The sequence below is a fragment of the Oncorhynchus gorbuscha genome, linkage group LG12, assembly GCF_021184085.1.
Source record: "Oncorhynchus gorbuscha isolate QuinsamMale2020 ecotype Even-year linkage group LG12, OgorEven_v1.0, whole genome shotgun sequence".
In the NCBI taxonomy this organism is placed as follows: domain Eukaryota; kingdom Metazoa; phylum Chordata; class Actinopteri; order Salmoniformes; family Salmonidae; genus Oncorhynchus; species Oncorhynchus gorbuscha.
In genome coordinates, this window is record NC_060184.1 from 39,677,064 (window position 1) to 39,690,268 (window position 13,205).

The following is a 13,205-nucleotide window of genomic DNA, read 5'->3' on the forward strand; positions in this document are numbered from 1 at the left end:
CCACTGATCTGTGAGTATGTCCTGCCTCACCTGCTTAGGGTAGTATTTTAGGAGTGGTGCTGGGATGCTGCGTCTACAGTTTCATAGAGCAACATTATCTCTCAGTGCTACACTACGGACAACCCAATTCCTTCTAAAGGCACTTCCATCTAAATGAAGAGTATCTCTGACATGTCGACCTTTACAAATAAACAACTGTTTCCTGGTTCAACCAAAGTTCTCTCAACTATGAAAAGGAAATGGGATGTTACCAAAATGATCTCCAATCTGTGAAATTCCTTTGTTATTATCTTCTGTGTAATATCTTTGCTCTCACCTTGTTCTGGTCAGTCCAGTACAGGAAGTAGCCCTGGGGGTCGACTCGTAAGGTCACAGGGGTCACCGTAGTGGAGTCCTGTTGAGAGAGGAAAGCATTCCATTTGTGAGAGCTGGAAATGTGTGTGCTGAACAGAGCACATGTTGTTAAAGTGTGTGTATCATTTAGTTGCGTGATTGAATGCGACAGAGAACTGCTTCCGTTCCGCTGTGCTTAAAACAGCGGGCTTTGATTGAAACAGGAGAGAGCTGCCGGGTGTGTGTATTGAAACAGAAGAAACCTGCCGCGTATTATGCTATTGTCTTTGACACACCATCCTACAAAAGGACAACACCAAGGCATTATGTCACCACACACACACACACAGTAACAGTCTCAGCCCAGGGCCGTCTTTACACAACGTAGCAAAGGCAGATACTGTTGGCTGCTTCTATAAAAAGCCGTGGCGTTTCTGTCCATAGTTGCCAGCCCAGCACAGCACTCAGCTGAACACACTGACTGGTTGTCTGCCTGTCCTCGGCCTGATGAATCATACAGGAATACACAGAGTACAATTGGACACACTGTGAAGCTGGGACTCTTCAAAAGGATTCCAAGATATCGCCCATGCTGCATCAGAGAATCAGACATAATAGATTCTGAAAAAAAAGTGTCTAAGACAAAGTCAGCTTCCCAAATGGCACCCTATTCCCTGTATAGTGCACTACTTTTGACCAGAGTCCACAGCAGTCCTTTTAAAATGGTATAGGTCCACTACAGTATGGTGTTCACTATGTTGAAGGTTGTATGCGTGCTATGACATCATGTGAGGGGGCAGATTAAATACGCTGAAGAAAAATGGAAACGCAACATGCAACAATTTAAGATTTTACTGAGTTTCAGTTCATATAAGGAAATCAGCCAAAACAGGCCCTAATCTATGGATTTACCATGACTGGGAATACAGATCTGTTGGTCAAAGCTCCCTTAAAAAAAGTGAAGTGGATTAGAAGACCAGTCAGTATCTGGTGTGACCACCATTTGCCTCATGCAGAGAGATACATTTCCATCACATAGAGTTGATCAGGCTGCTGATTGTGGCCATGTGGAATGTTGTCCCTGTCCTCTTCAATGGCTGTCCAAAGTTGCTGGATATTGTCGGGAACTGGAACACACTGTCGTACATGTCGATCCAGAGCATCCCAAACATGCTCAATGGGTGACATGTCTGGTGAGTATGAGGTGATGGCAGCGGATGAATGGCACGATAACATGGGCCTCAGGATCTCGTCATGACATCTCTGTCTTATTCAAATTGCCATCGATAAAATGCAATTGTGTTCGTTGTCCGTAGCTTACGCCTCCCCATACCATAACCTCACTGCCACCATGGGGCTCATCAGAAAACCACTCGGCCATCTGCCCGGTACAGTTGAAATCGGGATTCATCCGTGAAGTGCACACTTCTCCAGCGTGCCTGTGGCCATCGAAGGTGAGCATTTGCCCACTGAAGTTGGTTACAATGCCGAACTGCAGTCAGGTCAAGACCCTGGTGAGGTCAACGAGCGCACAGATGAGCTGCCCTGAGACCGTTTCTGACAGTTTGCAGAAATTCACCTGTGTAATGATCATGCTGTTAAATCAGCTTCTTAATATGCCACACCTGTCAGGTGGATGGATTATCTTGGCAAGGAGAAATACTCACTAAACAGGGATGTAAACACATTTTTGCACAAAAAAACTATTTGAGATAAATAAGCTTGTTGTACATATGGAACATTTCTGGGATCATTTATTCCAGCTCATGAAACATGTTTCTATTTTTTTTCTCCCTTGTGATTTAAAATAAGGACTGTCTTAGTTACTAGGGGGTCAGTTACTAGTCCTGGACTAAAAAGCATATTCAATGGCGAATCCCTTTTTAGTCCAGGAGTAGGTTTAGCCTGGATCTGGGAAACTGGCCCAAGAGGTCTAGCATTTAGAAGATTTCTACGACCTATAGCTGTCTGACTGGAAACAGAGGGTTGGTGGGTGAGAGATCATCATTGGGTTCTGGTCACCTGTAACAGGGTAACCTGAACTGGTGTTACCTGATGTACCCGCTGACCACTCTAAACAGAGTTGATTGCAATCGTATCAATCCTACTCTATTCCATATAGACAGAGAGAGACAGAGAGACAGAAAGAGAGAGAGAGAGAGAGAGAGAGAGAGAGAAAATAAAATCGCAAATGGTCAACTTACACACATGAAAAGCATGCCATGACTTATAACAGATCAGATGAAAGATGCACTATATCGAGTAATGGTATTACGATCACAATGATGACACAAATTAGGTCTGGGCATGGCTAAGTGTTTGTCTTCAGCAGAATGTTACAACTTTTAGTCCTAAACTTCACAGAGGATTTCATGGATGATGTTGTATATCAGACTGAGAGATCTAAAGATGGCTGGTAACCAGTGACAATCTGAGTAACGATGTGGTCCAGATTCTCCTCCCCTTAAAGGAGAAGTACATATATTTTTTCAACCAAATCTCTATTTTTGATGTAAATGGGATATTGTATTATACACTTTTTGGGCGATATCACTAGAGGTCAACCCGATTATGATTTTTCAACGCCGATACCGATACGGATTAATCGGCCAATTTATATATTTGTAATAATGATAATTACAACAGTGCTGAATGAACAGTTATTTTAAATTAATATAATACATCAATAAAATCAATTTAGTCTCAAATAAATAATGAAACATGTTCAATTTGGTTTAAATAATGCAAAAACAAAGTGTTGGAGAAGAAAGTAAAGGTGCAATATGTGCCATATAAAAAAGCTAACGTTTAAGTTCCTTGCTCAGAAGATATGAAAGCTGGTGGTTCCTTTTAACATGAGTCTTCAATATTCCCAGGTGATAGGTTTAAGGTTGTAGTTATTATAGGAATTATAGGACTATTTCTCTCTATGCCATTTGTATTTCATATACCTTTGACTATTGGATGTTCTTATAGGCACTATAGTATTGCCAGTGTAACAGTATAGCTTCCGTCCCTCTCATCGCCCCTACCTGGGCTTGAACCTGGGACACATCGACAACAGCTACCCTCAAAGCATCGTTACCCATCGCTCCACAAAATCCGCGGCCCTTGCAGAGCAAGGGGAACAAGTACTTCAAGGTCTCAGAGCGAATGACGTCACCGATTGAAACCCTATTAGCGCGCACCCCGCTAACTAGCTAGCCATTTTACATCGGTTACACCAGCCTAATCTCGGGGGTTGATACGCTTGAAGTCATAAACAGCTCACTTGAAGCATTGCGAAGAGCTGCTGGCAAATGCACGAAAGTGCTGTTTCAATGAATGCTTACATGCCTGCTGCTGCCTACCACCGCTCAGTCAGACTGCTCTATCAAATATCAAATCATAGACTTAATTATAACATAATAACACACAGAAATACAAGCCATACTTTCCGGATTTGACCATATTAATGACCTATCATTTCGAAAACAAAACATTTATTCTTTCAATGAAATACGGAACCGTTCCGTATTTTATCTAACGGGTGGCATCCCTAAGTCTAAATATTGCTGTTCCATTGTACAACCTTCAATGTTATGTCATAATTATGTACAATTCTGGCAAATTAATTACGGTATTTGTCAGGAAGAAATGGTATTCACACAGTTCGCAACGAGCCAGGCGGACCAAACTGCTGCATATACACAGACTCTGCTTGCACGGAACGCAAGTGAAGTGACACAATTTCCCTAGTTAAAAGAAATTCATGTTAGCAGGCAATATTAACTAAACATGTAGGTTTAAAAATATATACTTGTGTATTGATTTTAAAGAAAGGCATTGACGTTTATTGTTAGGTACACATTGGTGCAACGATCGTGCTTTTTTTGCAAAAGCGCTTGTTAAATCATCACCCCTTTTGGCGAAGTCGGCTGTGATTCGATGAGAAATTAACAGGCACCGCATCGATTATATGCAACGCAGGACAAGCTAGATAAACTAGTAATATCATCAACCATGTGTAGTTGTTTTTCTATAAGATAAGTTTAATGCTAGCTAGCAACTTACCTTGGTTCCTTGCTGCACTCGTGTAACATGTAGTCAGCCTGCCACGCAGTCTCCTCGTGGAGTGCAATGTAATCGGCCACAATCGGTGTCCAAAAATGCCGATTACCGATTGTTATGAAAACTTGAAATCGTCCCTAATTAACCAGCCATTCCGATTAATCGGTCAACCTCTAGATATCACTTGGTTTTGAGAAACTTACACCAACCAGTGATAGACTTCCTCATGCTAGTTACAGTGCCTTGTGAAAGTATTTGGATATATTCCCCCTTGAACTTTGCGACCTTTTGCCACATTTCAGGCTTCAAACATAAAGATATAAAACTGTATTTTTTGGTGAAGAATCAACAACAAGTGGGACATAATCATGAAGTGGAACGACATTTATTGGATATTTCAAACTTTTTTAACATTTCAAAAACTGAAAAATTGGGCGTGCAAAATTATTCAGCCCCCTTAAGTTAATACTTTGTAGCACCTCCTTTTGCTGTGATTACAGCTGTAAGTCGCTTGGGGTATGTCTCTATCAGTTTTGCACATAGAGAGACTGAAATTCTTTCCCATTTCTCCTTGCAAAACATCTCGAGCTCATTGAGGTTGGATGGAGCGCATTTGTGAACAGCAGTGGCACAGCTGGGTGGCGCCAGCTGTGCCACCAGAGACCTGGGTTCGCGCCCAGGCTCTGTCATGACCAGGAGGTCCGTGGGGCGACGTACAATTGGCCTAGCGTTGTCCGGGTTAGGGAGGGGTTGGCCGGTAGGGATATTCTTGTCCCATCGCGCACCAGCGACTCCAGTGGCGGGCCGGGCGCAGTGCGCGCTAATCAAGGTTGCCAGGTGCACAGTGTTTCCTCCGACACATTGGTGCGGCTGGCTTCCGGGTTGGATGCGCGCTGAAGCAGTGCGGCTTGGTTGGGTTGTGTATCGGAGGACGCATGACTTTCAACCTTTGTCTCTCCCGAATGTCACGCCTTGGTCATTGTATTTTGTGTTTTTGTTATATGTTTGGGTAGGCCAGGGTGTGACATGGGTTTATATGTTGTGTTTCGTATTGGGGTTTGTTTAGGGGTGATTAGGGGTGTTGTTAGGCTTGGCTGCCTGAGGCGATTCTCAATTGGAGTCAGGTGCTTATCGTTGTCTCTGATTAGGAACCGTATTTAGGCAGCCTGAGTTTCTCTTTGTATTTTGTGGGTGTTTGTTCCTGTCTCTGTGTTGTAGTCACCAGATAGGCTGTAATTAGTTTCACGTTCCGTTCTGTTGTTTTTGTATTTCAGTTATTTCATGTACCGCTATTCTGTTCATTAAAGTCATGAGTAACCTACACGCTGCATTTCGGTTTGACTTTCTTCATTCAACAGACAAACGCCGTTACACCGAGCCCGTACGGGAGTTGTAGCGATGAGACAAGATAGTAGCTACTAAACAAGTGGATACCACGAAATTGGGGAGAAAAACGGGGTAAAAATACATTTTAAAAATTAAAAAATAATCATAATTTAGTCCTTTGAGCACAATTTGGTTAAAAATATATATAGATATGTTTTTCATTCCACCTCAACAAAAATAATATATTAGCAGATATATTGGTAAAAATTCCATATCGGTTGGGCTCTAAATAAAACATGATGAACATAAGCTCCAAAAACACCCTAAAACGTCTTTAGATGTGTACAAAAATTATTGTCATTCCAAACTTTATCTGCAACGTGATGTTCCATTTTGTGCAACTCAAACCATTTATTTGATTGAAAAACTACGATTTCATAAAGAAACAGGACCCTGTCTTTTAAAGATAATTAGTTAAAAATCCAAATAACTTCACAGATCTTCATTGGAAAGGGTTTAAACACTGTTTCCCATGCTAAACAATTCATGAACATGTACCTGTGGAACGGTCGTTAAGACACAAACAGCTTACAGACGGTAGGCAATTAAGGTCACAGTTATGAAAACTTAGGACACTAAAGAGGCCTTTCTACTGACTCTGAAAAACACCAAAAGAAAAATGCCCAGGGTCCCTGCTCATCTTCGTGAACGTGCCTTAGGCATGCTGCAAGGAGGCATGTGGACTGCAGATGTGTCCAGGGCAATAAATTGCAATGTCTGTACTTTGAGACGCCTAAGACGGTGCTACAGGGAGACAGGACAGACAGCTGATCGTCCTCGCAGTGGCAGACCACGTGTAACAATACCTGCACATTATTGGTACATTTGAAGATCACACCAGCGGGACAGGTACAGGATGGCAACAACAACTGCCCGATCCCTCCATCAGTGCTCAGACTGTCCGCAATAGGCTGGGAGAGGCTGGATTGAGGGCTTGTAGGCCTGTTGTAAGGCAGGTCCTCACCAGACATCACCGCCAACAACGTCGCCTATGGGCACAAACCCAACGTCGCTGGACCAGACAGGACTGGCAAAAAGTGCTATTCACTGATGAGTTACGGTATTGACTTACCAGGGGTGATGGTCGGATTCGCGTTTATCGTTGAAGGAATGAGCGTAACACCGAGGCCTGTACTCTGGAGCGGGATCGTTTTGGACGTGGAGGGTCCGTCATGGTCTGGGACGGTGTGTCACAGCATCATCGGACTGAGCTTGTTGTCATTGCAGGCAATCTCAACGCTGTGCGTTACAGGGAAGACATTCCTCCCCCATGTGGTACCCTTCCTGCAGGCTCATGCTGACATGACCCTCCAGCATGACAATGCCACTAGTCGTACTGCTCGTTCTGTGTGTGATTTCAGTGTTCTACCATGGCCAGCAAAGAGCCCGGATCTCAATCCCATTGAGCACATCTGGGACCTGTTGGATCGGAGGGTGAGGGCTCGGGCCATTCCCCCCAGAAATGTCCGGGAACTTGCAGGTGCCTTGGTGGAGGAGTGGGGTAACATCTCACAGCAAGAACTGGCAAATCTGGTGCAGTCCATGAGTAGGAGATGCCCTATAGTACTTAATGCAGCTGGTGGCCACACCAGATACTGACTGTTACTTTTGATTTTGACCCCCCTCTGTTTAGGCACACATTATTCAATTTATGTTCGTCACATGTCTGTGGAACTTGTTCAGTTCATGTCTCAGTTGTTGAATCTTGTTATGTTCATACAAATATTTACACATGTTAAGTATGCTGAAAATAAAGGCCGTTGACAGTGACATTTCTTTTTTTGCATTTATATTGATGTCCCCACTCTCCCTGGCCACAGCTACAAACACATTGAGTCATTATGGAATTCTTAGAGACTCCTGGGTCTGAATTCACACACAATCTCAGAGTATCGGCTGCTAAGAGCTAAAAGGTTTTCTCAATTAGCTCTGGACAAAATCTTACACGAGGGAAGGAAATTGTCATAATTAAAGGAATTTTTCCCATTTCGGAGTAATTGTGATCGGTAACAGGTTGTCTCAGCTCTCCTTTGAGTGAAGAGACAGAGGGAAGCAGGCAGACTGAGTGGCGACAGCCTTTGTGGCCTTGGGAATTCACCCGTCACAGTAGTATTTCGTCCCATTACTGCTGATGAAGATTTAAGGGTTGTACCATTAGCCATCGCCTAGAAAAGGGGATGGGGCCAAAAAGGGTTGTGTTCTGATTGTTTCGCTTGGGTTTTCTAACACTGTCTGGGTGGTTAACAGTACAGACAGAGTCTATGGAGGCAATTTATCTTCAAACCCCCAGAAAGGATTTGGTATGAGAAATAATGCTTTCCTTATTCTCCTCTTCTCTCTCCCCCTTTTCCCATCTCTCATTCTCTGCATTCTCTCTCTCTCTCTCTCTCTCTCTCTCTCTCTCTCTCTCTCTCTCTCTCTCTCTCTCTCTCTCTCTCTCTCTCTCTCTCTCTCTCTCTCTCTCTCTCTCTCTCTCTCTCTCTCTCTCTCTCTCTCTCTCTCTCTCTCTCTCTCTCTCTCTCTCTCTCTCTCTCTCTCTCTCTCTCTCTCTCTCTCTCTCTCTCTCTCTCTCTCTCTCTCTCTCTCTCTCTCTCTCTCTACAACACTCGTCTCAGGCAGTGAATCAAAGTGCCTGTATTCTGGCCACTCCATGCCATCTCCGCCCTGCTGAGAGGATTTGGTCTCCACCTCGTCTCAATATTGCACTTTCCTCGCTCCACGGGTTCGTCGTGTATGTTCAAGGTGTCCCATGACTACCGTGTCACGCCTCTTCTGACATGCAAGTTGCACCAGGGGGAAAGGTTTTGATTGAGAACATGCTCAATGATTTATGTACGTCTGAATGTATCTCTCTCTCCTTCCCTCCCTCTCTTTCATTTTTCACTCTTTCCACTGAGGGAAAGGGGGGACGGAGGGAGGGAGGAAGGAGTGCATGTGAAAACGGTGAGAGTGCGCTCTGTGTGTGTGTGTCAGGAAAGACCTTAGGCTATGGGGTGTGGAGAGAGGTCACGGAAGTCCCCACCCTCATCGGCACTCTAAAAAACCTGGCTAGCACCGCACACACCTCACACCCCTTCTCACAACATACCGCCCCACGCAGAGAGAAAGAGAGATAATTTGTTTAATTGCTATGTATGACTCACAATGACCATAAAGCCTAATAACATTTCTAAACAAATATGAGTAAAACCATTTTTTTAAAGTAGACCCACCCACATAATTTGCCTAGTCTACTTGTTGAGTTTATCAACAGTGACTGCGTCTGATGCCTATCCAAATATCTGAATACACACACACTGTCATCGTTGTGCAATCAATGTTCCTGCTCATTTGCGCGGCTCTGCGTCAGGCAACAGTCCCGCTGGCAGTCAACAACACACAGGTGGCAGGTGCATGGCATTTCCAACGCAAACCACCAAAAATGTCCTTATTAATGAATTGCTTATTAAGACAAGTGTAGGTTATTTATTTGAAGCTGCACAGGCTGTCTATAAAAGGTAACAATACCTTATTTTTTTGTAAAAGGCAAAACAACAACAAAAAAACGTGGTCTTTCCACATGATCACTGTGTTCAAATAAAACCCGTTGCTGTAGCGTTACCTATTAGAAATGACTATGGGAAGTGCTTTGCAGTAGCCTTCTCCTGTAGGCTCATCTCACCCAGAGACGCTATGTTGTAGCAGAGCTGTGCTTGACAGCGGTGAGCAATACATTCTAATCAAGGTCATTTTGCTGTTACAGGCTGGCGAGAGTGACTGATGATCCCAATAGACCACTCATTCAGAGGTTGCTAGCGTTCAATGGTATTATAGCCTTACATCGATGAATGTGGAGTTGTACAAGTCAAAACGAGTGTGATTAAATGGCATACTACTGTGTCGGGTTTCTGTGTAAAGCAGTGCATTCAAGGCAATGACCTCTCATTCTCAATCTGAAAAAGCGGGCTTGTGCACACACGCGCACGCTCACCGTGACATTTACGCCAACATTTCGAATTGCGTTTGACATCGTCACCCACAACTGTAGCGCTTTCTGTAGCCAAAAGTCGAACAGTGGTGGAACGATATTCCCCCAAGCAGGCAGTGGAGACTGTTGCACCGTGGCAAATGTATAAGACATCCGTTTCAGTGCAGTGGTAACTGTGCACCACACATTGGCTACATAACAGACAGTGATAAACCAGTCCCACTCCCCCAAAAAATCAAATAATACTTACATCATCCCATTTCATGAATTTGCTGCCCTTTCTCAGGCTCTCGCTCACGGACACCGGCTTGAGCTGCAGCGCATGAACTCCTGGCTGAGCCCCGGCCATTGACTCATCTACTCTCCTCAACCGACAAAAAATAAATAAACGGTTTTAAATCGCTTTCTCCTTTTTCTTTCCTAAACGAAACGACGCTTCTGCTGAGGAACGAAAGGCTGATGGAAGCTCCACTAGTGTTGGCAGTATCTCATTCCAGCATGGGGCTGCGGGTCTCCGCTTTGAAGCTCCCTGACGCGAGTTGGACAAGAAAGCAGGCTCAGCTGAGGGACTGGGTGAAGTCCGCTGATGACGGCTGATGCAGTTTCAGAAAGAGGGGAGGGGGGTAGAGACTTTGAATGAGTGAGTGTCTGCACTCCTATTTAAAAACAGTCAATGCGGGGAACGAGTTCCGTGGCTCTATGTGATCTAGCGCCTCCCTGCGCTCAAGGCAATGTGGATAGTCGGCCTGCACACACTTCTACTATGCTTGTGGGGACCAAACAATTGATTCCCATTCAAAATCCTATTCTCCCTAACTCTAAACCTAACCCGTAACCGAACCTTTAACCCCAACCCCAAAACCCTAACCTAAAATTAACCCTAACTTCTAACCCTAAACCTAACCCCTAATCCTAATTGTAACCCTAAACCTAACCCCTAAACCTAAAAAGACTTTTTTCCTTGTGGGGACCCGGCAAAATGTCCCAAAATTGTTCCTTGTTTTACTATCGAGGACTTCTGGTCCGACAAGGATAGTAAAAACAAACCACACACACACACAGAGAGAAAGAGAGAGCGAGAGCACTGTTACTTCCTAAAACGTCCAGAAAGGGATGTAACAATATTCAAACCGCTTAAGCCATGTTCCTCTTGGTGGTCAGTGGACAGACACACACACACACACAAATGCAGACAGACACACGCACACACCTTAGGTGTGTGTGTGTGTATGTGTGTGTGTCAACATGGCAGCCCAGAGGAGAGAGACATGTGGCTTCAGTTCATCTTACAAAGAGCTATTTTTAAAATAGTCGTACGGGGGACAAACAAATATGTGTTTGAAGTCAGTGTTAGGTCACTTGGATCACCCACAGCCTCAAGTCATGTCTGGGCGGCAGGGTAGCCTAGTGGTTAGAGCGTTGGACTAGTAACTGAAAGGTTGCAAGTTCAAATCCCTGAGCTGACAAGGTACAAATCTGTTGTTCTGCCGCTGAACAGGCAGTTAACCCACTGTTCCTAGGCTGTCATTGAAAATAAGAATTTGTTCTTAACTGACTTGCCTAGTAAAATAAAGGTGCAATTAAAAATAATTCAAATTAAATGTCTGATGTGAAGTGTTACAGACAAGCCAGCTACAGTGTACTCAGCTTATTACAAACACAGATCTACTATAATAATCTACCATCTATAGCAAGCGGTTGGAAACCATACAGAGAAAGCCTCCAATTACTGTGTGCATTTCACTTTTAAGAGAAAACCCTATTAGAATATCCAATTGCCAAGGGTGGATGCAATTCTTTTGAGACCAATGCAATAGGTTCTCATTGTCACTTCTGCTCCCGCTCCCCCTCTCTGGCGCTCGAGGTCTCCAGGCTGCTCATCATTACGCACACCTGTCAGCATCATTACACGCACCGACGCTTCATCGGACTCACCTGGACTTCATCACGTCACTGATTGCCTCCCCTATATCTGTCACTTCCTCACTTTCATTCCCGTGTCTCTGCATCGATGCTGTTTTGTTTCTCTTGTCCAGACGCTGGTCTTGTTTAGTTTCATGTCTATTTATTATCAAATCCTCACCCTGTACTTGTTTCCCGTCTCCCAGCTTCTGTAGTTACGGAACCGTTACACTCATGTCAAACACAAAAACACTGCGGTAACATTTCTCTGAATGGCGCAGTACACTCCAACCCCCTGGGCATACCATACTGCAGTATGATAGTCTAGCGAATGTTGGGAGCTGCCAAGCCACATTTTGCCAAGTCCATATGCCCTTCAGTCACCAACTGGTCAGTCCACGCTCTACAGCAGAAGGTTAAGGACATCCATCCCGACTGGAAAGGCTCTACGCTAGAGGCCAGTAGCTGTGATATTAACACAACACAACCAGCATAGCCTTATGTGGATTATTACAGTGAATGTATAACGTAGTCCTGCTTTAGCTCCTATGTTGAAGTAGCCTCAAAACCCAGAACCAAATCCTGTGTTACATGCAGTCTCTCACGAGAGACTTTTGTTATGTAGTCCAGATCTAAGTCAACGCTTAATCAAATCCACCTCAGATGGAGCCATTATATGATGTATTATTGGGGAACATGTGTGTTATAAATCATGAACCAAATCAAATCAAATTTTGTTGGTCACATGCGCCGAATGCAACAGGTGTAGTAGACCTTATAGTGAAATGCTTACTTACGAGCCCCTAACCAACAGTGCAGATTCAGAAAATACAGATAAGATTTAGTCCTTAAAGAGCAGTAAAAAATAACAATATATACAGGGGGGTGCCGGTACAGAGTCAACGTGCGGGGGCACCGGTTAGTTGAGGTAGTATGTACATGTAGGTAGAGGTAAATAAAGTGACTATGTATAGATAACAACATAGAGTGGCAGTGGTGTGGAGAGGGGGGAGGCAATGAAAATAGTCTGGGTAGCCATTTGATTGACTAGATGTCCAGGAGTCTTATGGCTTGGGGGTAGAAGCTGTTTAGAAGCCTCTTGGACCTAGACTTGGTGCTCCGGTACTGCTTGCCGTGTGGTAGCAAAAAGAACAGTCTATGACTAGGGTGGCTGGAGTCTTTGACAATTTTTTTGGGCCTTCCTCTGACACCGCCTGGTATAGAGGTCCTGGATGGCAGGAAGCTTGGCCCCAGTGATGTACTGGGCCATTTGCACTACCCTCTGTAGTGCCTTGTGGTCAGAGGCCGAGCAGTTGCCATACCAGGCAGTGATGCAACCAGTCAGGATGCTCTCGATGGTGCAGCTGTAGAACGTTTTGAGGATCTGAGGACCCATGACAAACCTTTTCAGTCTTCTGAAGGGGAAAAGGTTTTGTCGTGCCCACTTTATGACTGTCATGGTGTGTTTGGACCGTGTTAGTTTGTTGGTGATGTGGACACCAAGGACCTTGAACATCTCAACCTGCTCCACTGCAGCCCCGTCGATGAGAATGGGGACGTGCTCGGT

General features: G+C 44.4%; 1 protein-coding gene across 3 annotated transcripts in view; it reads right to left on the reverse strand.

Annotated features, from left to right (window-relative positions):
* LOC123990996 (1-phosphatidylinositol 4,5-bisphosphate phosphodiesterase beta-1-like) overlaps positions 1-10,320 on the reverse strand; it is a 256,259-nt gene extending 245,939 nt beyond the window's left edge. For 2 of the 3 annotated variants that reach the window (XM_046292086.1, XM_046292087.1), the window contains exons 1-2: positions 9,987-10,317; positions 317-394 (exon numbers count right to left, since the gene is read on the reverse strand). In XM_046292086.1, coding sequence (XP_046148042.1) covers positions 317-394; positions 9,987-10,085 — 177 coding nt within the window. In that variant the 5' untranslated portion in view covers positions 10,086-10,317. Of the gene's footprint in view, positions 1-316; positions 395-9,986 lie in introns of all 3 variants that reach the window. The other variant, XR_006830736.1, reaches the window with a different exon arrangement.
* Between the last annotated feature and the right edge of the window lie 2,885 nt (positions 10,321-13,205).